The sequence below is a fragment of the Panthera onca genome, chromosome B2 (assembly GCF_046562875.1).
Source record: "Panthera onca isolate mPanOnc1 chromosome B2, mPanOnc1 haplotype 2, whole genome shotgun sequence".
In the NCBI taxonomy this organism is placed as follows: Eukaryota; Metazoa; Chordata; class Mammalia; order Carnivora; family Felidae; genus Panthera; species Panthera onca.
This window is the reverse complement of record NC_138343.1, coordinates 96,441,167-96,464,680: the sequence shown is the minus strand read 5'-3', so window position 1 is coordinate 96,464,680 and position 23,514 is coordinate 96,441,167. Positions and strand designations below refer to the sequence as shown.

Here is a 23,514-nt window from a genome sequence, read left to right as displayed (position 1 = left end):
AGACTGTCTGACTCCAGAGCCCAAGCTCTTGACTACTACATTTTCGAGACCACAGCCTTTCTAAGTGTTGAGATTACACGCCATCCACACAGACTTCCCTCTGCAAAAAGGACTAAGCGCTGTCACAGATTCTGCTACGTACACAGCACCCTGCTTCATGACACATTCATACACAAAGAAAATGAAATCAAAAAGGTCAAAATGCCTTTGAGCAGACAGCTGAAGTGTTAATCAATATTTGTTGATTGATTTAAAAAAATAAAGGCTCACAATGCAAGCCTTTATTTCTTTATGACTATGAGACTTGGATTTGCTGCAAACATTGTCTCTGCACTTTCACCAGCAAGTGCCACTTAAACAAGGAGACAGGGCCAATACTGGATCTGAGGAAGCAGTCATTCCACCCACAGGCAAACAATACTCCTAGCTCTCTCTTTAGAAAGGAGGGAAATCACAGCAAGACATGGATAAGATTGACTTTCCATGTGGGTGAAACAGGAACCACTTACATATGTAATTGCAAAGATGCCAAGAAGAATATCCTAGCTTCAAAAATTATGACACAACTGCTCACTAAAATTAAATTCTACCATTAGAGGGTAATATATTTGGCTATATATTTTACATATCCCATTAAAACACAAATTCCCTAAAAGCAATAAAATTCAGTATATATTTGTCAATAATGACTTATGCATTAAAATGAATGATTCTTTTAAAAAAAAAATGAGTGATTCTTTCTGAAGAACACGTTTTCACAGAGAGTGGAGAGAAGGGCTAAGGACAAGATTCCAGTGAGAGAGGTGGAGGGCAGAAATAGGAGAGGCTATGGTATAAGAAGCCTCTGGTCATTCCCTACTTTGCTAAAGTCTAGCCCTGGGCATATAGGTAGAGTAAGCTGAGGGCTGCAAAAGCAAAGAGTGGACAAAAAAACATACTGTCTAATCACAGTGTAGCAACCATCTTCAGAGTGCCCTTTAGGTGTGAACTAAAACAGTAGAAGTTGAAGGAGGTGGGAGGAAGAGCACCCAGCCAGGGATCTCTGGAAAAGAAAGGCAAGAGGCAGATCCACTTATTACAGTCTTGAGGGGGTGACTTTTGTTTCGAGTGAATGAGTGACAGATTACACTGCTTTGCAAACCTAAGTCACTATTATTGGAAACACAGTATGGTAGAGTGCCAGGAGTAGAGATAGGACATTGGTGAAAATATTAATATGGCCCCTTCCAGCTGTGTGACGTGGGCCAGTCACTCAAGGCCTAGTCGTGCCCACCCTAACTATGAGGTGTGGTGAGGACAAAACTATAGAAAGTAGGCACATCCTACATGGAAACGAGCCTTCCTTAGAATTACTGACAATCAGAGGCATACGGAAAGGGAGGTGTCTGCTACCTATATGCACCTTGGAGAGGTCCGGATGACCGGGCTCCAGCTTCTTTAATCACATCCCCTCCCATGGATGACATCTGCAGAACCACTATCTTTGAATACAAAGCACAACCGAGTTAATTGGTTAAATTTCACTAACTCAGACTATTTAAGAAGAAAGCCATTACATTTAATAAAAGCTTCACTTACAGTTATTCTTTTTAAAAATTACTTAACTTGAATTAATAGTGACAAGGTGTTGCCAAATATATCACTGTACTGCCAGATATTCTGTAATTAATAGATGGGAATTCTTTGTAATTATTACATCAACTATCTACACATGGGTGGATCTTCCTAAGTGCCTAAGAAGTTTGCGCTTTTAAAAAGTATCATAGTAACAACTGAAAATTCCTGCCACCTTGGTAACTGAACTATCAAAAGTTGCAAAATAATAGAGACTGAGTTAATAAAATTTTATTGCACTTATTTCTCATTAAAAGGATAGGTGCAATAAAATGATAGAGTTTCCATACAACTATGATTCTTCATGGTTCCTAAAATTATCCCTGTTTTTTTATGTTTATTTCTGAGACAGACACACAGCATGAGTGGGGGAGGGGCAGAGAGAGAGGGAGACACAGAATCTGAAGCAGGTTCCAGGCTCTGAGCTGTCAGCACAGAGCCCAACGTGGGGCTCAAGCTCACAAACTGTGAGATCATGACCTGAGCTGAAGTCAGACGCTCAACCGACTGAGCCACCCAGGCGCCCCTAAAATTATTCCTATTTTTTTCTTTTGGAGATAAAATCATTTGAAGTAATTTCAAGAGGGGCATCTGGGTGGCTCAGTTGGTTAATTGTCTGACTTTGGCTCAGGTCATGATCTCACGGTTCGTGGGTTCGAGCGCCGCATCGGGCTCCGTGCTGACAGTTCAGAGCCTGGAGCCTGCTTCAGATTCTGTGTCTCCCTCTCTCTCTGCCCCTCCACCAAATGAGCTTTGTTTCTCTCTCTCTCTCTCTCTCTCTCTCTCTCTCTCTCTCTCAAAAATAAACATTTAGAAAAATTGAAGTGATTTCAAGAATTTATTTATTTATTTATTTATTTATTGGATGAAGTGATTTCAAGAATTTAAATAGTCCATGTCCCTCTAAATAGAGTAGGACTTAACCCCAAAATAAAATCGAAATTTCTATACAAAAACTAAAATTTGGTTCCAGTAAGTAAAAGGAATGAACGACAGAAAAATTACAGAATTTAAATTAATTTTTAATTTTCTAATGGAACTTTTCTAGCCAAGTTTTAATTTTTACATGTACATATGATACATATATATGCACACATATGTGTGTGTGTATTTCTAAAAGATGTGACTCCAGAATGAATTAAACATCTGCATCCAAGCCCCTGCACTAGGTAACTGGTCAAGAATGCTCAGTTGAGTAAGACATGGCCCTGCTTCCAAGAACAGAAAGAAAAGTGTGTGATGGGGAGGAGAACTGAAGTTGCCCCATTAACCAAGATTGTAAGAAGAGAAAGCACATTAGGGGCTCTTGGGTGGCTCAGTCAATTAGGCATCAGACTCTGGTTTCAGCTCAGGTAATGGTCTCACAGTTCGTGAGTTCAAGCCCCATGATGGGCTCCACACTGACGGTGCGGGGCCTACTCTTTCTCCCTCCCTCTCTGCCCTTCCCCTGCTCTCTCCCAAAATAAATACATAAACTTTAAAAAAAAAAAAAACAGATTAGATTGGTGCCAGTGGGGCCTGAATAAGGAATCCCTTAAAGGATGTTTGACAAGGGTAAGGAATGGGGCTCATCCTTATTCCACAGCTAATAAGGAGCCCCTGAATGTTTCTTAGTAGAATATGACAGCATCAGAGACGTGCTGAACAATGTTATTCCAGCAGGGCAGATCAGAATTCAGAAAAACTGGAATCTCATTTCATATCTAGGAGCCTCAGTAAGCAACCAGAGAGCAGGCTCCTTGTCTCTTGCCTGTGCACATAGCAGTGCTTAAACTATAAATAAATGGATGGATGGATGGATGGATGGATGGATGGATGGACGGATGGATGCAGAGGAAAGGAAATGAAGTTCAGAACCTATAGAGTGATGGTAGAAATGAAGACGTAATCAATTCCCAAAAGGTAAGAATGTAACTCATCCAGAAATGATCCAAATTTCAGAGAATTCATCCCCCTGTGTTTCTAGTCAAAGACGACCAGGGAAAAGTCCAAAGAGTTCTTTGAGTAAATCGTGTCCTCAAAGTTAAACAGTGCATTTGCTTTGCTTTCAGTGTCCCTTGCTCACTTATTTTCCCAACATTCAAAGAAAGAAAAAAAAAATGAGAGATCCCATAAAGTCACAAAATAGTAATTCTCTCTTGAATGCCATACTAAACTTGGATTCTTTAACAAGACACTACTAAGCACGTCTGTCTACAGCTCCTTGACATTAACTTGAATATCTCCCCATAATTTCCCTGATTTGCCAGTGAAGGAACTCCTTGTAAGTCTCATGGACAACCTCACTTCCATATCTCAGTACTCACTGTGGAGAGTCTGTCTTTCCTACATACTCACCCTAAGAAAGTGGAATAAGAAAGGAAGACAGATGAACTCAAGAGTAAAGAAAACCTCCATGTGACATTTCCCAAAGCACATTCCACTGAGTATTATTCCCAGGAGATACTTAAATGGGTGTTATTTTTAAAAAGACTTCCATAGTCAAATATGTATGAAAACACTGGACTAAACAAAGTTAAATAATAGACCCTTTACCTAAGACGTTTTGGTACCGCCAGTGTATAACTAGGAATCTTAAAGAGGGAGATGGAATGTGCTATATTTCACCAATTTGACCACACACAGAGAATCCACAAACCTGGACTTCTAAGGAAGTCTCCCTGGGATGTGTCGTTCTACTGCCCTATATCAGCACTGAAGCACGAGCACTTACATGTGGGTCATCAATTATCAGGCAAGTTTCTCCTCTTTCACCCAGAATTGGGTCCTCCACTGCCAGGAGCTTTGTCTGCACTGGGCAGAAAGACAAGGCCTGCAGCCATGTGGCCAGTACTAGGTGTGCTGATCAATGCTTACTAGTCTTCAAAAAACTAATCTCCAAGAAACACCACCAGACTGAACAAAGATATCCATGGCCACAAAGTCCTGTGGTGTGTGCTACGTGTATTCAATATAGAGAAGGTAACCCTTTTCCTGTAAGGTCCTATAGAGACAATAGCAGAAATGAGTAATAAGGCAATAGGAGAGTAATACCGCTCTTAACATACCGAATTCATGTTTACCAGGTGGTTGCCATGCACAAGAAGCTCAAGTAAAATCTTGTCCCCTATTCTTGAGCCTTGGGATATGACCCTGTGACCAATCCAGAGGCCCTGGGACAATGATGTTGCAATCATGGGTTTTCTCTCCACTGGACCTCTCTCCTACATGGCTGAAGTCCACTCACTGAGCCCTAGAATCTAGCCAACAAATGTATGTGAATAGGGAGTAAGGTCAAAAAGTGTGCACCAGCAAATCCATCACTGATGGAAAAGAAATTCCAAGCCCCTGCCCTGCATAGAGGGGTATCCTCTCCCAAGAAATACAAATAGCAGCATGTTAGGACTAAAGGGTCAAGCTGCCTTACATAGAACATCATAGCAAGAAAATTATTGCCATCACCTACTATTTATCTGAAGGGCTCATTTCCTCTTCTGAAATCTGCCTGTCCCATTAATTACACTTAATGGGCGCCACAGTGGTTGACAAATCTCCCTAGAGGGGAAACTTTAATTGTAGACAAAAGATTCATTTATTTGCTCAACTTTGTGCCAGGCACTATACTAGAAGCTGGAAATACACTGGCGAACAAGAAAAGATATGATCCCAGTCCTCACGAAGCTTCCCATGGCTGCTCCCAGTGTAAAATGTCAAGGTGCAATAGACAAGGATCATGAAAAAGCCAAGCCTGCTCCCATGGCTCTATCACCACACAAAAGTCACAGGAGCCAGGTGTTTGTGGTAACCACAGAGAGGGATATAAGCAGCCCCAAAGGAGAGGAGGATAAGCAGCCCCAATATGACTGACTAGCAGGCCAAGTCCCACCTCTCAGCATTTGGGACAGCATACCGGGATGGGACTACCATCTTAGGGGAGGTAAATCAATGTGTTAGAGACTGGGAGGTCAAAGAACCGAGGGGAAGCTGCTGGAACATTGTCAACAATAATTTACTTTTCTCTTCACCTTCCCATCTTGAAATATTCATTGAGATTTCTTGAATGAGAGTAACCAATGGTTGAGGGACTCTCTAAAGGGATCCCATGACAATCCCTACTCAGGAATGTGATGAGACATCACATGCCAAAACAGCCCAGCTATAGGAAACGTGGAGGAGGGCCACACCAACCAGAAATCTTTCAGAGTCTTCTCTTCTCTCTACATGCTCCCTTTGGGCTGATCAGCTATGTACTCCTGTGACTTCAGTTACCACCCATAGGTGAAGGTTTCCAAATCAACACAGCTACCTCTCATGAGATGTCATTTCCAACTGCCTCCCAGCATCTAAACCTGTCATGTCCAAAGCTGCATACACACCCCTCTGCATTATCTGCCCTTCCTGTGTTTCCCATCTCAATTCCTGCCTCTACCATCCATGCAGTTACTTGCTAGCAGAAATATGGCATTTTCCCTGCTTCTTCCCTCCTTCCCACCCCCCACATTCTGATTATTCACCAAGTCCTCCTAAACATTTTTACATTATGCCTACATTTGTTCAATTCACTCATGCATGCATTCATTCATTCAATAAATATTTACCAAGTTTAATTATGTACCAGGCACTGTTGTAGGTGCCCATCCTCACGGAGTTTACGGCTGTCCATTCCAGTGAAGCCACCAACGCCTCTTGCCCATTCTGCAGGAGGCCTTCTGTCTCACTTCTGTCTAGTTCATTCCCTCTGCTCTGGATGTGGGAAAATCTTGTGAAACACAAATCTTATCACTGCTCTAACCTGCTCAAAACCCTTCACTGGCATCCACTTCCCTCAAGAACAAGCTTGAACTCTTCAGCATGACCTCAATGACCAGGCCAGCCTCAGCAGTTTGTCCACTCTCTGGGCTCTGGCATGTTTTACTTTTCTTGAGGTTCTCTCTCTACTCTGAGTCTTTCCATGTGCTGCTTCCTCACCCACAACCTCAAAATCCTTGACTGATTCAGTCTTATTTCCCCTTCATATCTAATCTTAAACATCATCCTAGGGAGGGGGCTTTCTTGACCTCAAACCTGGTGAGATTCCACAGCACTCTGGACTTGATCATCACCAGACTTGATTGAGATTTCTTTTTAATGTCTCTTTCCTTCAGCAGACTAAGAGCCAATTAAGACAGGGACCATGTCTGGTTCACTAGAATGAAATGTCTGACTTTGGACCTCAGCCTAAGGAGCAGAAAAAGTCAAATCCTTACCAGGTGCACCCTGGGTGGTTGGATGCCCAGGGTTGGGGGGGGGGGGTCAGGTGAGGGGGGAAGCCAAGGATACCATCTTTGGTAATCACACAGAACAAAGTTGCTTTAGTGGGAAACACCAGTGAAAAGCCCCAGAATGGAATGTGATCATTATTTCCGCTCGCCTTGGCCAAGTCCATGAACTAAGTCTTCTCAATTTAACAGAAACTTTGAGAAGTCAGCATTGGGAATGTCCCTAGAATAACAAGAATTACCAACTTCACCATCACTTCTCTCTTAACCAAACTTTATTTATACTTTCAAATAATTAAGAGCAAACAGTTCAGTTGGGTCTAGGCTAATCCCAAAAACACAACCACCCTCTACAAGCAAGAGAAAATATAGATGACATTTCCTCCTGTTTCCTGTTAGCATCTTGGCTCCTTGGTGACCTAGGGGCAGGGTTTTCTGGAATCCTAACTAGGTCACACCCCTAGTTCCAGTCAGTGTCAGGAATCATAGGGGTGCATGACTTAGAACCCATGTTTAGAGGGTATCCCCACTTCAGAAGTGAGTTCTGGCCCTCGTTCTGCCATTAATGCAACTCAGTGGCTTTGAGAAGGTCATTTAGCCTCTCCAGCCTAATTTTCTCACCTATAAACGGGAATTTAACAAGATCATCTCTGAGTTCCCTTCTAACTAAAATTCTAGGAGTCTAAATCTTTCAAAATAACAAGGTTCATTTAAAGGAGTACAGCCAGAGGATATTCTTTTTCCTTTCCTTTATTTCTTGGAGTCCTGACTTAATTTCTTCCCTTTTTATCCTTCCATATGGCTGCCACTGTTGTCCCCTGCCCTTACCACAAGAGCCTTAGAAAATTCTTTGACTGATGGGATAATTTTAGAAGTAGCCCTTTCTGAGTTCTCCAATATTTGCACCACCATAAATCTGGTACCCTCTTTTTTACTCCTTTATTATATATTTATGCTTCACTTTAAAGGAACAAACATTAATGTCCATAAAATTTTAACTTTTCATATTCTTTTCCATTAATGTCTGATCTTTCACTGTGGACCTCCACGTACATGATATTTTATCCTGAGTTTCCCAGAAAACTCTGAGACAAAGATTTGCATGCAGCTGATTTATTGGACATGTGGTTCCAGAAAGGAGGAATGAAGGACACAGAGAAAGAACGTGGGGAGGAAGAAGAGCCAGTATAATGATGTGTTACTAAATTGGCCACCACTAAGGGAAAGTGGTATTCAATCATAAAGAACATTCTTTGGAGTTTGTGACATACTTTTCATAGCTATTCTCTCAGGGGACAAAAGAAGGAAGAATTTATTCATCAACTCTCATGCCCCATTGACCCAGTGTGTTAATTCCCCTACATTTTGGGTTTGCACATGTGTGAATGAGACTGAAAGGATTTACATGATGCCCACACTGTCATATCAGAGAAGCCCTACAGCCAGAAGCTACAGACATATGCCATAAGTGTGAGCCAAGGCCCTTCCAGAATGTACAGGCCTAAGCTGTCAAAGTACCACAGCAATCACTGGATTAAGAGGTGGGGCCAAGAGGATCTGGAGAGGTCCCATATACATGGCTGTCATCCTTGTAGAGCCTGCTTTCTCAACCATGGCACTATTGACATTTTCAGCCAGATAATTCCTTGTTGTGGGGCTGTCCCATGCGTTGTAGGATGTTTAGCAGCATGCCTGGCCTCTACTCCCTATATGCCCTCTCCCAGATGTGACAACCAGAATATCCCAATATTGCCAGTGTCCCCTGGAAGGCAAAGTTACACCTGATTAGAACTACTGGTGCAGACTGTTGAATATCGTAATTTTGTCACTCACCCAGTACCCCTTCATTTCTCTCTACATCATATCAAAAGCAGCTCTCAAGTAGACCACTATGAGAGATATTTACGTCTTATGCCTGTGATTTAACTTTTGGGCCTCACCATGATATACTTCATGTAAATAGATGATAATTCCTTAATAATAAAGAATGATGAGATTTTTAAATAGTTGATTTGAGAAACCCATAAACAGACTAGAAATAGAGGGAAAATGTTAAAATTGCATTCTAAGGCTTAGTTGCTTAAATCAAAAGGAATGAAAATAAGCAATTTTTTTAAAAAACCTAAGTCTCTAAGTCAAGGACTCATTATTTTTTGAGACAAGGATCTTTTTCCATCATTATGCATGTATGTGATATACATACAATTTCACATTCAACTCCAAGACCCACACTCACCCACCTAAGCCCATCCAAGGAACTCCTAGGAAACCATGTTAACTACTGTTGATGAACATTTGGATTGTTTCTAGTTTTAAGTTATTATGATTAAATGCTTCTATGAAGGTTCTTCTATATGTCTTTGTCTCATGTATACACACATCTGTGCTGAGAATATATCTAGGATGAAATTATTGGATAATAGGATATATATATGCTCAGCATTAGTTGATATTGGCAATCAGCTTTCAAGAGCGGTTATACTGACTTACACTCTCACCAGCAATGCTTGAGAGTTCCAGTTGCTTCACATCCTCCTCAACACTTAGTATTGTCAGACTTTTTCATTTTAGCCATTGTAATGTTTATGTGCTGTGTTTCACTATGATTTTAAATTTTATTTCCCTAATGACTAATGAGGTTGAACAACTTTTCATGTGTTTATAGATCACTAGGTTATTTTCTTTGGTGAAGTTGGTTTATATTTTTTGCCCATTTTTCTATTAGGCAGTTTTCTTTTTTATTTATAGGGGTTCTTTATATATTATGACTATGAGTCTTTTGTGGGACATGCATTACAAACATCATCTCCCACTCAGTAATTTTTCATTCATTCTTTTAAAGATGTCTTTTAATCAACAGAAATTCTTATCTTTAATAGAATCTATTTAAGCAGTCTTTTTCTTTACGGTTAATGCTTTTAGTGTATAGTTTAAGAAATACTAGCCTACCCAAGATAATAAATATGTTCTCCTAGGTGTTCTTTTACATGCTCTATAAGCTCTATTTTTTGGTCACATTTAGATCAACAATCCATCTAGAACTTACTTTTGTGAATGGTGTGAAGTAAATAATCAACATACTGTTTTTTCCATAAGCACATTTATTGACAAGACTATCCTTTCCTCACTGCGTTACATTGTTATCTTTGTTGTTACGCACTGAATGTTTGTCTTTCCAAAATTCATGTTGAAGCCCTAACTCCTAATGTGATGTTATCTGGAGACTGGGCTTTTGAGAGTTAATTAGGGTTCGATGAGGTCATGAGGGTAGGGTCCTGATCTAATGGGACTAGTGACCTTCTGAGAAGAGACAACAGAGTTCTTTCTATCTCTCTCTTCCACATCAGAGAAAAGGTGACCATCTGAAACCCACAGAGAGTTCTTATCAGATACTAAGCCTGATGACGCTGATCTTGGACTTGCATTCTCTAGAATTGTGAGAAAATAAATTTTGGTTGATTAAGCCACCCAGGCCATGGTATGTGGTTATAGTAACACAAGCTGATGAATATATTTGTCATAAATCCAAAATCTGTTTATATTTGTTTCTGAATTCCACTGTAATGATTTATTTGTATATCCTTTTATCATTATCTCATTGTCTTTCTTTTAATGCAACAGAAATCATTTATTATTGTTCACGGTTTCTGTGAGTCAGGTATTTGGGAGTAGTTTAGAGAAATTCTGGCTCAGAGTTGCTCATGAGGTTACAGCCAAATGTCTCTTGGGGCTGCAGTCATTAGAAGGCTTGAGTTGGGCTGGGGGACCCACTTCTATGGTGGCTCAACCACTAGGCTGGCAAGTTGGTGCTGGCTGCTGGTGGGAGGCCCCCATTCCTGTCTGCATGAGCTCTTTCACAGGGCTGCTTGAGTTTCCTCATGCTCCCTCAGGAGTGAATAATCTGAGAGAACTAGGCAAAAACTGCAATTACCTTTTATGACAGCCTCAGAAGTCAGTCACACAAACCAGCCCTGATTCAATGTAGGAAAAAACTACCTGGAGACCAAGATCATTAGGGCCATTTTGGAAGCTGGCTTCCATAATTTCATTTGTCTGAAGTCCAAAAATAGGCCATAATAAACTATATTGCTTGGGGGACAGGGAGTGTACTTAGGTATTAAAACTATAGAAGAAAATAAGGCAATGGTTACCATAAAAGTGGTTACCTCTTACAGGGAAGAAGTTGTGAGTGGAAAGGATCACTATTTGTCAAAGAATACATTTATATTTTATGCACTTTTCCAAAAGGCAACGTGTTTCATAATCGCAAGAAAAGATTAAAAAAAAAAAATTAAACCAAAAGAAATTGACATGAGAAAAACAAAGTGCTCTTTTCTCTTTTGTGCCTCAAATATAGATCAAAGGATTCCCAAAGACTAATCAGAAGTTTGGTCAAAAGAAGAATAACAACAGTACAATTAACACTAATAGTAATAAAATTAATTAATTAATCAATTAATTAATTATTCTAGCCTTCTAATAATTGTTGAGATCTGGTAGTATAAGTCTTCCTTTTTCTTTTTTTTTTTTTTTCCAAGATTATCCTGGCTATTCTTGCCCCTTTCCATCTCCATGTAAATATAAGAAGCAGCTTTATAATTTCCATAAAATTTTATGCCAGGATTGTTATCTAAATTGAATACATACACCAATTTAGGAAAAATCTGCCTTTTTAGACTATTTAGTCTCCAGTCCATAAACATGGGATATCCCTCTATTGATTTAGGCCTTCTTTTGTTTCTCTGCAATATTTATAGTTCCCGATATAACAATTTTGGATACATTTTGTTAGGTTTTTTCACCTGGGTATTTGACGGTTTGATGCTATTTTAAATGGTATTTAAAATTTTGTTTTTTAATATATTCTGGCTGGTATATAGAGATATAAGGGATTTGGGGTTATTGACAATGTTTAGAGACCTTGATAAATGTATTTGTTAATTACAAATTAACACATTGATGGAGAAGTTTACCAATACATTGATGGTTTATACACTGTTATAAACAAAATGCCATTTCTTCCTTTAAAACCTTATATTTTTGTTTCTTTTTCTTGCCAGATTACATTGTCTATGAATTCTAGTATAAAATTAAATAGAAGTGATGATAGTGGTCACCTGTATCTTATTCTTGATTGCAAGAGGAAAGCCTGCAATATTTCACCATTAAATACAATTTTTGTGGGTGCCTGGGTGGCTTAGTCAGTTAAGCATCTGACTTCAGCTCAGGTCATGATCTCACCATTCTTGAGTTCAAGCCCCACATGGGGTTGACAGCTCGAAGCCTGAAGCCTGCTTCAGATTCTGTGTCTCCCTCTCTCTCTGCCTGTCCCCTGTTCACGCTCTGTCTCTCTCTCTCCCCACCCCCTCAAAGATAAATAAACATTAAAAAAAATTAAATATGATTTTTGCTGTAGGTTTTCTTGTGGATACTTTTTGTCATATTAAGGATGTTCCATTCGGTTCCTACTTTACCAAAAGTTATTAATTGTGTTAAATTTTATCACATTATGTTTCTGCATCTATTGAGAATATCGTATGAGGTTTTATTTTATTCTGTTAAGGTGATTAATTACATTAAATGATTATTTTTTAATGTTTATTTATTTATTTTGAGAGGGAGAGAGAGCGTGGGCAGGGGAGGAGCAGAGAGGGAGAGAAACCCAAGCAGGCTCTGCACCATCAGCATAGAGCCCAACTCAGGGCTTGATCTCACGAACCACAAGATCACGACCTGAGCCAAAATCAAAAATCAGATGCTTAACTGACTGAGCTACCCAGGTGCCTCTTGACTGATATTTTAAACTTACATCAATCTTGCATTCCTAGAAAAAAAATCCAAATTAGTCATGATGTATTATCCTTTTGCATACATCACTGGATTTGGTTTCCCATGATTTTTTTGAGGATTGAATCGGTGTTCATGATAAACAGAAATTTTCCATTTTAATGTAACTCAATTACATTAAATTGTCATTTTCTTTACTTCTAATGGCCTGTCATGTCATGGGATCAAAGTCAGGTTTGGATCATAAAATGAGTGAAAGTGTTTCTTTTTTTTTTTTTCCTATTCTCTGGGAGAGTTTCTCTAATTTTGATTTTATTTTTTCCTCAAATTTTTGTTAGATTCTACCACTGAAGCTCTCTGTGTCTGGAATGTTCTTTGTAGAAAGGATTTAATTATTTAATTTCATCAATGGATGTAGGACTACTCAAGTTTTCTATTTCTCCTTATGATGCTTTTTTTGATAAATTAAATTGGACATAATGTGGCTTCTCTTTTGCAGAAATTCTGGGAATTTTTCCATTGATAATTACTTATGTGTAACATCAAAATTATTAGGTGTAATGACATATGGGTGATACAGTCTTTTTGTTTACTCACATTTCACATTTTTTTCTAGCGGTTTTTTCTAAAATTTAAATCTACTATTTCAAGTCACTCTTCCAGAGTAAAAAATTAACAATCACTGATAGTTGTCGTAAACAGCATACATTTTCCATCAGACTTTTGGCTGCCATAATTACATATATAGGTGCGTTTTCTTTAAATATGTTCAATCGACTAACAAATACATATTATGGCATATTAAAACAGACCCTCTCAAATCACAAAATCAGGAGGGCAATTCACTATACAAGTCACAAAATCAAGATTTTATAAATATAGACAAGATACAATTACCTACGCTAACTACAGCATCTTTAAGACAAGGAAACTGAGGCACAGAAAGGCAAAGTGACTTATCTAAGATTACAGAGCCAATAAATAGCAGAGCTGGCATTAACAACCCAGGTCTCTCGATTCTTGCTCTGGTAGTCCTTCCACCACATCATGCTACCATTCAAACCACATATTTGATTTGGCATTAAGAGTGCTCAAACATACATACTGGAATATTACTCAGTCATAAAAATGAATGAAATCTCGCTATTTGTGACAACATGAGGATATTGTGTTAAGTGAAATAAGTCAGACAGAAGAGAACAATAGATACCAAATGATTTCACTTACATGAGGAGTCTTAAAAAAATGAACAAACAACAACAAAAGAAACAGACTCATAAATACAGAGAACAAACTGGTGGTTGCCAGAAGGGAGGGGAGCAGGGGATGGGAAATAGGTGAAGGGGATTTATAGATACAAAGTTCCAGTTATAAAATAAGTAAGTTGTGGAGACGAAAAGTACAGCACTGGAAATATAGTCAATAATACTGTAATAATTTTATACAGTGACAGATGGTTACTACAAAAAAAAAAAAGAATGATTGAACATACTGAAATTTGATTTCCACCTTTTCAAGAACCCTCAATTTTATAAGGAAAGATAAAACAGGACCCAAATGATAATAGGTAACATTTTTAGACTTCATGTTGTGTCTTCTGTTAATCACCCTGAATTTCAAATGGCTATCTTCTAGCATACATTATGTTTTAGATGCCATTTCTCCTCAACTGTGTGAATATAACAGTACCTGATTATCTCCCTATACCCTTTCTGCTACTCCACTTTAACTGTCCTTCTACTGTACCATGCACCCTGAAAATGCTGTTAAAATACCTTCCAAAGTCAAAGTGGAATGATGTTTTTTGCTTTTTGGGTTTTTTTTTTTGTTTGTTTTTTTGTGGTTTGTTTGTTTGGTTTTTTTTTTTTTTCTTTGGAATGATGTTTTGATTATGTACCAAGTTCACTGTAAGTTCCTGGTGATCAGGGGTGATGATACATATATTGGTATTATCTAGCACAATGTGAAGAACATTCAATAAACATGTAATTGACTGAAAGACTGACGTATTTTTTTTTTGGATAGTCCAGTGGCTATGAATATGGGTTAAGGAGACATCATGCCTAAGTTCAAATGTCAGTTCTGCCACTTATTACCTGTGTGACCTCAGGCAAGTTGCTCTGGGTCTCAATTTCCTCATCTGTAAAACAAGGTTAATAATAGCATCCACACAGAGTTGTTCTGAAAATTAAATGAGATAATAATCTATTAGCACAATGCCTGGCCTGTAGGAAGTGCTCAAAAAATACTAGCCAAGATGAGATTATATCATTACGGTTATTAACTATTCCTATTCTTGCTATTCACCATAATTCCTCCTGTCCTTGTTCTAAGTCATTTGGAAAATTCTCCAAATCTAAGGGTTCAGTGAATATCTTTTCTTTTTGAGAAATGTATCTGGCACGTAAATAGTAAATCACCCAAATCCCATTAACTGTAGGTAATTTTATTTAATAATTATATTTTAAAAATTGGACAAATAAATAAATGGCAGAGCAATTTTGACTGAATCCTGTTTTCTCAATGGCTATTTGGAATACATCATTCATATGCAAGCCCCAAGAATATTGAATAACAGATAAAATAAATAATGATCATAATGCAAACCACATTCTGATTCCAACTTCCCTGCAAGTACAACTCCATGTACGAATTATAAGAGCCAAAAAGTAACATGCTTATTAACTGTGGGTTGCTCAGCTATATACACAGGGCTTAGCAGATCACGTGAATGTTTCCATATTCTCAGCTAAACTAATGGTTCCTTAGAGCCCAGTTCTTATAACCCCTTAAGAATTTTAAGATTTGCCTGAAAAAATATATCATATTTCCATGACTATGACTGAACACAAATTTGGAAAGCTCACTGAAAGCAAACCATCCTGGAAGACAGGAAATGGTCATTGTTTTCAAAGAAAGTCAAGATGCTGCTGCACACAGGGAATCGAGCTCTTAGGAGCTTGATCTCATTTCCCTCCACATAAACCTGTGGATGCTGTGTGGATAGACCCTATCTTTCACTTCTCACATGAGTAGTGGGGAATAAGAATAAGGCCACTTACCATCTGAGGTAAAAGACATTTTATTCAAGACTGCCATACACATGCAGAAATATATTTCCTCCTCTTTTTACATTTAATTTCATTTTAAAGTATTCAGGGATTTAGAGGGATTCTGGACTTGTACTAGGCAAGTTGTAAGCCTCTGGGAAAGCCTGTCAAAAGACTCAGATTTAAAATGTCATTTCCTAGATACACAGTGTTTTCTGCAGCAGGGCTCAGTGAGACTTTCACTAGGAAAAGTTGCTGCATTTCATCTTTTCCTCATGAACAAAAACAATTACGCCAATAGTTGCATTGATTTTTTTTTTTTTAATTCTTAGGAGCAAAATGTCATGTCTGAGACTAGGAGATAAAAATCCTGGTTCAAGTCCCAACTTGACCTTCAGGTCAAGTACCTTCAAGTCCTTACTTTGACCAGAGGTAGACAAGGGTAGGGGGAACCAAGCCTATCCACCCAATGCAGAGGACCGATGTCTGGTCAGTGGAGCGGAGTGCTATTACGTTTGAAAAGCAGTAAAGAGCAATATAAAGTCTTCATAAAAAAATCTGTATTTAAAATCCATTTGAACAGCTGCACTTCAGTAGTCAAACTAATGGGGGTGCAGGGCAGGTATACATATTTTGATGGGGACTCACTCCAGCACAGCCTTTGCAATCCATGCTGTTAAGTCCTTTACCGGCACAACCCTCTTTGAATGAAGTCCTGAAGGGTTGAACCCATATTAAAAATCTCTAATATGAGAAGAATTACAGCAAGGTTACAATATAATTAACCTGAGTTATCTTTCAAAACTCCTGCTGATATATATTCTGCCACTTCAGACTGTGTTCATGCTGTGATTTTTAAAATTAGCAAAGAAGGAGGCTTTCATATTCATTCAAACTAAAAGGATACAGGAATGTTTGCATAAAAAGAAAAAGTTGGTCAGTACTTTCTATTATTTCCTTATTCTTTTAACAGGTTTTTTTTAAATGGCAGTTCTGTATAGCAAAGCCTTATTCTGTCCACTTCCTAGTCTGCGGAAAAGTCTGCTAGTCTTATTTAAGGATCATGGTGGCTCCTTTCACTGCTTGGAGGAAAAAAAAAAAAAAGCAAAATCAGGGCTATTATCCTGTGTTTATAACAAGTCTATTACCATAGTAACTACTGTGATGTCACAAACCCTACACCAGGGGCCAAATTCTGTCTCTAATGGGGGAAGGGCAGCTTAGCCTTGGAAATCAGACAAAATTGTGCACAAACATGTGTGGCCAAAGCAGGAACAATGCTTGCGGTAATCACCAAAGCATGGGGAGCTACTCTTCTCTGAAGAAAAGGGGAGCAGGCACAAAAAAGCAATTCCCCAGGGCCAGAAATAAGCTACACCCACACTTCTGTCCGCAGCTGTGCAAAAGGAGGGTGGAAATCCAAGCAAGTGTGGTATCACCATGTTCCCAATCACAAGTATTCCACTGGGCCCACCGGCTGCCAAACATGGATGGGATCCAGTGGTGAGCCCGCCCAAGCACATGAAACACACTCTGGAACTGGTGCCCGACCAGATGGAGCCCTCTGGTACCTCGGAGGGGAAGCAACTTGTCCCGTGATGGCAAGCACTTTAAAACCACACTGGGGTTTTACTCCTACTAGGTCAACCCAGCTCACAGAATCACAGATTCTCAGGTTCAGAGAAACTCATCAAGTCTCCCAAAAGATGTGGACTTTAAAAAATGACCTTTTACAGGAACATGTTGTATCCCCTGTCACTGAGGTATCTGAAGTAGCAGAGTAAGAAGTACTCTTATTCTGATACAGTCTAAGAAGGTTTTGTACAAATATGCTGAAAAGGCAACTTTGTATTGAAAAGAATATTGAATCAGGAGTCAGAAGACATTGCTACCAGTCTTGGCTCAAGAATTTAGAAGTCTCCTGATCTTGAGCAAGCCATTTAACCTATCTGACCTTCAGTTCCTTATGTAACCATATCTAGCGTGCTATTTCCTGGGGTCATTGTAAAGATCAGATTAAATAAAATAATGAATGTGAATGAGCTTCATAAACTATAAGGGATTTATTTCACCCAAACATAAGGTATTATTATTATTGGCATTTTCACATAGCCAGTTTATAGTAGAACAGGAATAATTTGAATGTTAACCAGTATTTTCCTTCCAGAAATCCAAAACATACACATGATCCTCGTCTTCCCTACCCCAAAAGGTGCACAGTTGCATGATACAGTCAATTTTAAATTATTTAGGGACTTGGGGCGCCTGGGTGGCTCAGTCGGTTAAGCATCTGACTTCAGCTCAGGTCATGATCTCACAGTTCATGAGTTTGAGCCCTGTGTTGGGTTCTGTGCTGACAGCTCAGAGCCTGGAGCTTGCTTCAGATTCTGTCTCTCTCTCTCTCTCTTAAAAATAAATAAATGTTAAAAAAAATAAATTAGTCCAGGGTTGATTATAGAGGGACCTTTTACTTCTGGCCATTATGCCATTTATTGCTTTCCCTTAGGAATACTATGTTAACCTAGATACAGCTATAAAATTGACAGGAAATGTGCCTCAACTCAGTTACCTGTGTAACAATTCTGGTAAAAATTTTTAACAAAAGGAGAAACTGAAATGATTCATTAGATGGAAGTTTTGTGATAATATGTGATAATCATGGATAACTTATCCATGGATAATGACTCACATCACTGTCAGTAAAGCTATGGTCAATTTCGGAGAGGTTGGGACTAATCCAGCCAAGATACTAACATTCTCTCAGTGAACAACAAAGTGGCCTGTACTGTCTTATGTATGTACAATAGGTATTTAAATATCAGTTCAGTTCATTCAGTTTTCAACAAATATTATTAGAGTACTACAATCTGCCAAAGCTCACCACATACCCTGAAAACCCCACTCTCTTCCTGTCCATGTTGCTGTCCCTCATGATATTACACAAAAGACGTTGGCAAAGCTCATGGCCTCACTCTTAGAAACTCTATTCACCCTCCTATTATCATGAGGCTTTTGCCAATCTTACCCTAGTGCAAAAATCAGCAACCTGTTGTCCTGGGGCCAAACCCTCCCTGCTGTCTTTTTTGTAAATGAAGTTTTATTAGAACATAAACACAGCCATTTGTTTATATATTATCTGTGGCTGCTTTCCTGCTACAACAGCAGAGTTCAGTAGCTGTGATACAGCTGTGAGACAGCATAGCCCAAAGCTTAAAATACTATCTGGCCCTTTACAGGAAAAGTTTGTGGACCCCTGTACTATATAATATGACTAAATCAAAATTCATCTCTCCTGTAAGTGTTTCTGTGTAGAGATTAATGGAGAAAACCCCTTGAAAGCAGAGATCCTTTCTGTATTCTCTGTCTTGTCATATAGAACCCAGGAGAAGCACAGAGTCAAGGTTTAGAGCAGATACAGAAAATTAAACACGTCCTCCCCTACATTTTGTTTTCAACAGATGAGTGCTTTGGACTTGCATGAAGACAGCATAAAACCACTGGTGTTCGGTTACTCTGGCTTCTAATTCCTCCAAGTTCCTATGTCTAAGACTTCCAAGGCTCAATTTTTGGCCTGTATCCTTTTGCATATTTATTTCCTGATCTGATGTGGAATTAGAGTTAAATGGGAGCTGTGTGCTTGAATTCCACGTGGCTGGCTCAGCAGGAAACTCCAGGGCAGGTTTTTTGGCATGCCAAACTCATGTTAGCCTCAGCTATGCTAATTTCTAAAGCTGTTTGCTTTGCTCAAATAAATCTTAGAGGGGAATTTGCATTTGGATGCACACCTTTTTATGCACAAATTATGTGCATGATAATTCTAGGGCAGACTAAGGACTGAAAAAAAAGAGGCATGGTGTTTACTGAATGGCTTTCGTGTGGCAGGTACTATGCTAGGTGCTTTACATATATTTTCTCATCTCATGGCCACAATAATACCATAGGATGAACCTGTGATCCCCATTTTACAGATGGAGAAACTGAGGAGAGGAGAACTCATTTAATGTGTGCATGTTCACAGAGCTGGTAAGTGACAAAGCCTAGACTTGAGCCCAATCTGTCTAAATCTGAAGCCAGGGTTCTTTCCACTTAGACACACTGCCTTAATGATACTCTTTATCATCACCTCTCACTGAAGCCACTGGACACACATTCGAATATGAACCCTACATTTACAAAATTAGTTACCCCTCTCCTTTCCAGTAGCCTATGCAAAGTATGTTTTTGGCCCTTGGGAGATATATCTGGGCCCCTCTGCATCAGAAAACAACCAACCAAAGGAGACTAGGGGCATTAAATAGGTAAATTCTATATGATACACAAATTATGTTAGTAATCAGCAAACACAATTTCAAGTGATTTTGACAGATAAATGGATTTCAAGGACATATCTGAGGACCTCAATTTGAAAGGACACTTTTACTACTAAAATGTAGTAAGCTAAGGAAGAGAATGTGCCCATACTATGAAGGAAAATGTTAGTAACACTTAGAATATGGTACAAAAATATCTACAACATAAGCCTAGGAATTTATATCTACAAATATCCTCACTGTTTATGAAAACAATTGCACACCTATCTCCCCTAAAAAAAAATGCAAACATTCTCTTCCGTAAGTTATGCTAAGTACTGCCATCAAAACTCACTGTTTATCATTGTTCAACTCAATATACACAAAAATAATCAGTCTAGCAATTAAGCATTCTAGCATAATTCCCACATTTCACAGCAAGCCAGATACAATGCTACTGAACTTCTTTCTCTGCATGGAACATGGCTGTAACCTAGCTTGCAACATCATACAATGCTCAGCCCTTTGCCATCCAGCTTCATACACTGCCATCTGGTTTTCTGGAAATATTAAAGAACGGATTATATTTTCATGCACGTAAAATTCAGACATCCATTTTTCTTTAACGCTCTCAAAGAGAGTTTTCCAGGAATTAGAAAGAATCTGTGGCAAAGATGGATAATCTAGGTTGTTTCTTAAGTGGATTTAGAAGGGTGGCCCTCTGAGGAGAGCTTGCCCTCACAACACTACCACCCAGGTCAGCCAGTCAGTATATAAAATTATTTCACCTTTCTTTTTTTATTTTGTAACAGATTATTTCAGAGAAGGAAAATAACTTTTCTGTAGCCAGTGGCAGGAAATATTCATTCAGTTAAAAGTAGATTGGGGGAATTTGCCTAACAGAGCAATACTCCTGTAAATAATACATGCACTAGTATCTCTTGTCACAAAATTCCTAAAACAGTCTTTTCCAAAGTTAACTTGAGCATTTAATAATGATTTATAAGATAATGACAACTACTTTCTGAGTCGTTCTCCTTGGAAACCCCAGTAGTGACTTACCTGCTGGTGGCTTTATGAAGGGTGGAGGGATTAAAGGTACAATAATGGGCACATTGCCATGATCCTTGGACCCTGCAGGTGAGTCACTGAGTCCATTTCCTGTGGCAAGCCCTGAATAACCTGTGCTTATATTGTATGGTGAAATAACACTGTCCTCAGGTAATTTTGGTTTTGGCAAAGAATTTTCTGTAAAAGAAAAGAAAATCATGTTCAATGTAACAAAAGGACTTGTTTTCCTTATGACCACATTTTCTCAAGCAAAATGGCTATGTATAACAAAATAAATTTTTCCTTGCAAATCTTTAAACACTTTACCAGAACTGCACAGACCATCCTGGACCTTTTCAGTCTTGTTACCATAAATTTCCAATGGGCTCCTTTATAATTTGCTCCACTATGATAGCTAACATCTCAATTGTATCATGGTGATGAATTTTAGCGCTGTAAAGCCCATAGAAAATTGAGAGGCAATTAACATTTCCCATGTACCAAGTGATATATAGCAGGCCTCACTCTCTGGCTAAAGGGGGGGGGGGGGGGGGGCTAAAAATTTGCCCCTCCAGGCCTATAACTAGGTCCCACTGTATTAAAAAGTTTGGTCTTAATATAATCAAAAGAACCAATGAGAAAGAAGCAGATTATTAGAAAGAAAACTGTTTCACAGGGTAAACTCTTTAAATGAACCCATTAATATCCATTAAATATTAACAAAAGTGAAAATAAAGAAAACTTACAATGATATGAACTTTGTGAATTTTATCCTTGTATGTGAATCATTAAAAAAAAAAAAATTCAACCATGGAAAACAACTTTTTCCCTCTAGTAGCATATCCTGGCACTCTCCATGTTCCCCAGAGGCAAAGATTATTACCTAGACCAAGTATTATACGAGCTATTAGTTTATAGAATATAAACTCATGACTTGCATTTTTCATTTACAGTGAAATTGATGATACTATCTCTGTAACATGATGTGTACAATTTCATAGCGGGCTTAACATGAAATTTGTCATGTACGTTCAATTCCACATGCCTGCAGGACAGCTCATTTACATTTCGTTGCTTGGCATATAAGAAGGAAAAGCCCTGTCGTAGACACTGGCAATAAAATGCATGAGCAGGTAGTTTACAATGCAGGGCAAATACTGATCAAATTGACAATGATGACACACAATGAATTTTGCCCACTTTTTATTGAAGTTCCCCACATGGATTGCTTCTTTATATACTCCTTTTCTTTGACAAACAAACTCTCACTCCAAATTTAGGTTCATAAATTCAGTATCCATATCAACACCCACCAGTGGTTCTAGGCTTCCCTCATGAAGTCGCCGACACTATCTGCTGATAGAATCAGTGTTAATTTTATTCTGCCATGACTCTAATTTCCACTCTTTAGCTGGGCTTTGATGAAAATTCTTATAGAGTAATGTGGGATCCAATCATGTACGACTCTCTTATTCCTCTTACCCTATCCAAGGCTGGGGGCAGGAAGGAATTCAAACACAAAACAGAAATAGGGCTTTATTTTAGAATTCCCACCAAAAAGAGAAGAAGGGGGGATTACCAAAAATTCTCTCTTAAGAGTCTCAAAATCCAAACCTAATATTTCACTTAATAGGAAGCACCAGTCCCCAATAACTAATATATCAAAGGACACAGGGGGAGAACATAGCAGATGTTGTCCCTTTCTATAAATTTGTGGGCAGGACCATAACACTTAAAGTCCATAGCCCTTGCTAGTTAGTTCTCTCATTGCTGGAAGGAGATTAAGCTGTGTCTATTTTTGTTTTATGTTGTGCTCTTATATTCTGTGGAATTCTGCTTATGGGAAAGCACTACTGGGGATGTACATTTAAATCAACCATTGGCATAATCAACAAAATGAGTCCCAAAGCAACTCAATTCTGGCAGGTTGAGATAGTTAATCCTTCTTTGCATGAACAAAGGGACATTAAATGTCATTACCTTTGAGAACAGAAATGTGCTGCCGGCTCTCTCCATCTGTAGGGTAGCTCCTGAATTCAATATCTTCACCATCTTTCAATTCAACCTTATCATAGCCATACCAGCCAAGGAGTTCATTCATAGTGTTTTCTGCAAAGTTCTGAAAGAGAAGCACAGGTTCCTTTTTTATATAATCAATAACTATTTGAAACGAATGCATAAGTCAAATTCTGTTTGCACTACCCGTTTAATGCCAGCCCTGCCCCACCTCCCCTAGAGTCGTGTTCATTTTTCAAATCACGTTCAAACACTGTAATGCATTTAAATCTCAGGATGACGCATCCAATTATGACAGGCCTTCAGACATTTGCAATTTAAAGATAATAAGAAAAAAGGTATTAGTCTGTTTTGCTTACAAATAGGAAGTCATATTTTAGCATATTCTGCAAAGTTTATACCCCAGACTAACACAAAAGGTAAGGCACAAAAACAGCTAAGAAAATATTTGAAAATGAAAACAATCAAACT

The 23,514-nt window shown here is 38.6% G+C and overlaps 1 protein-coding gene across 2 annotated transcripts in view; it reads right to left on the bottom strand.

Annotated features, from left to right (window-relative positions):
* The window catches only part of SOBP (sine oculis binding protein homolog), a 162,267-nt gene that overhangs the window by 125,047 nt on the left and 13,706 nt on the right, over nt 1-23,514 (bottom strand). For both annotated transcript variants that reach the window (XM_078447182.2, XM_078447181.2), the window contains exons 2-3: nt 23,008-23,146; nt 21,040-21,225 (exon numbers count right to left, since the gene is read on the bottom strand). In XM_078447182.2, coding sequence (XP_078303308.1) covers nt 21,040-21,225; nt 23,008-23,146 — 325 coding nt within the window. The remainder of the gene's footprint in view (nt 1-21,039; nt 21,226-23,007; nt 23,147-23,514) is intronic.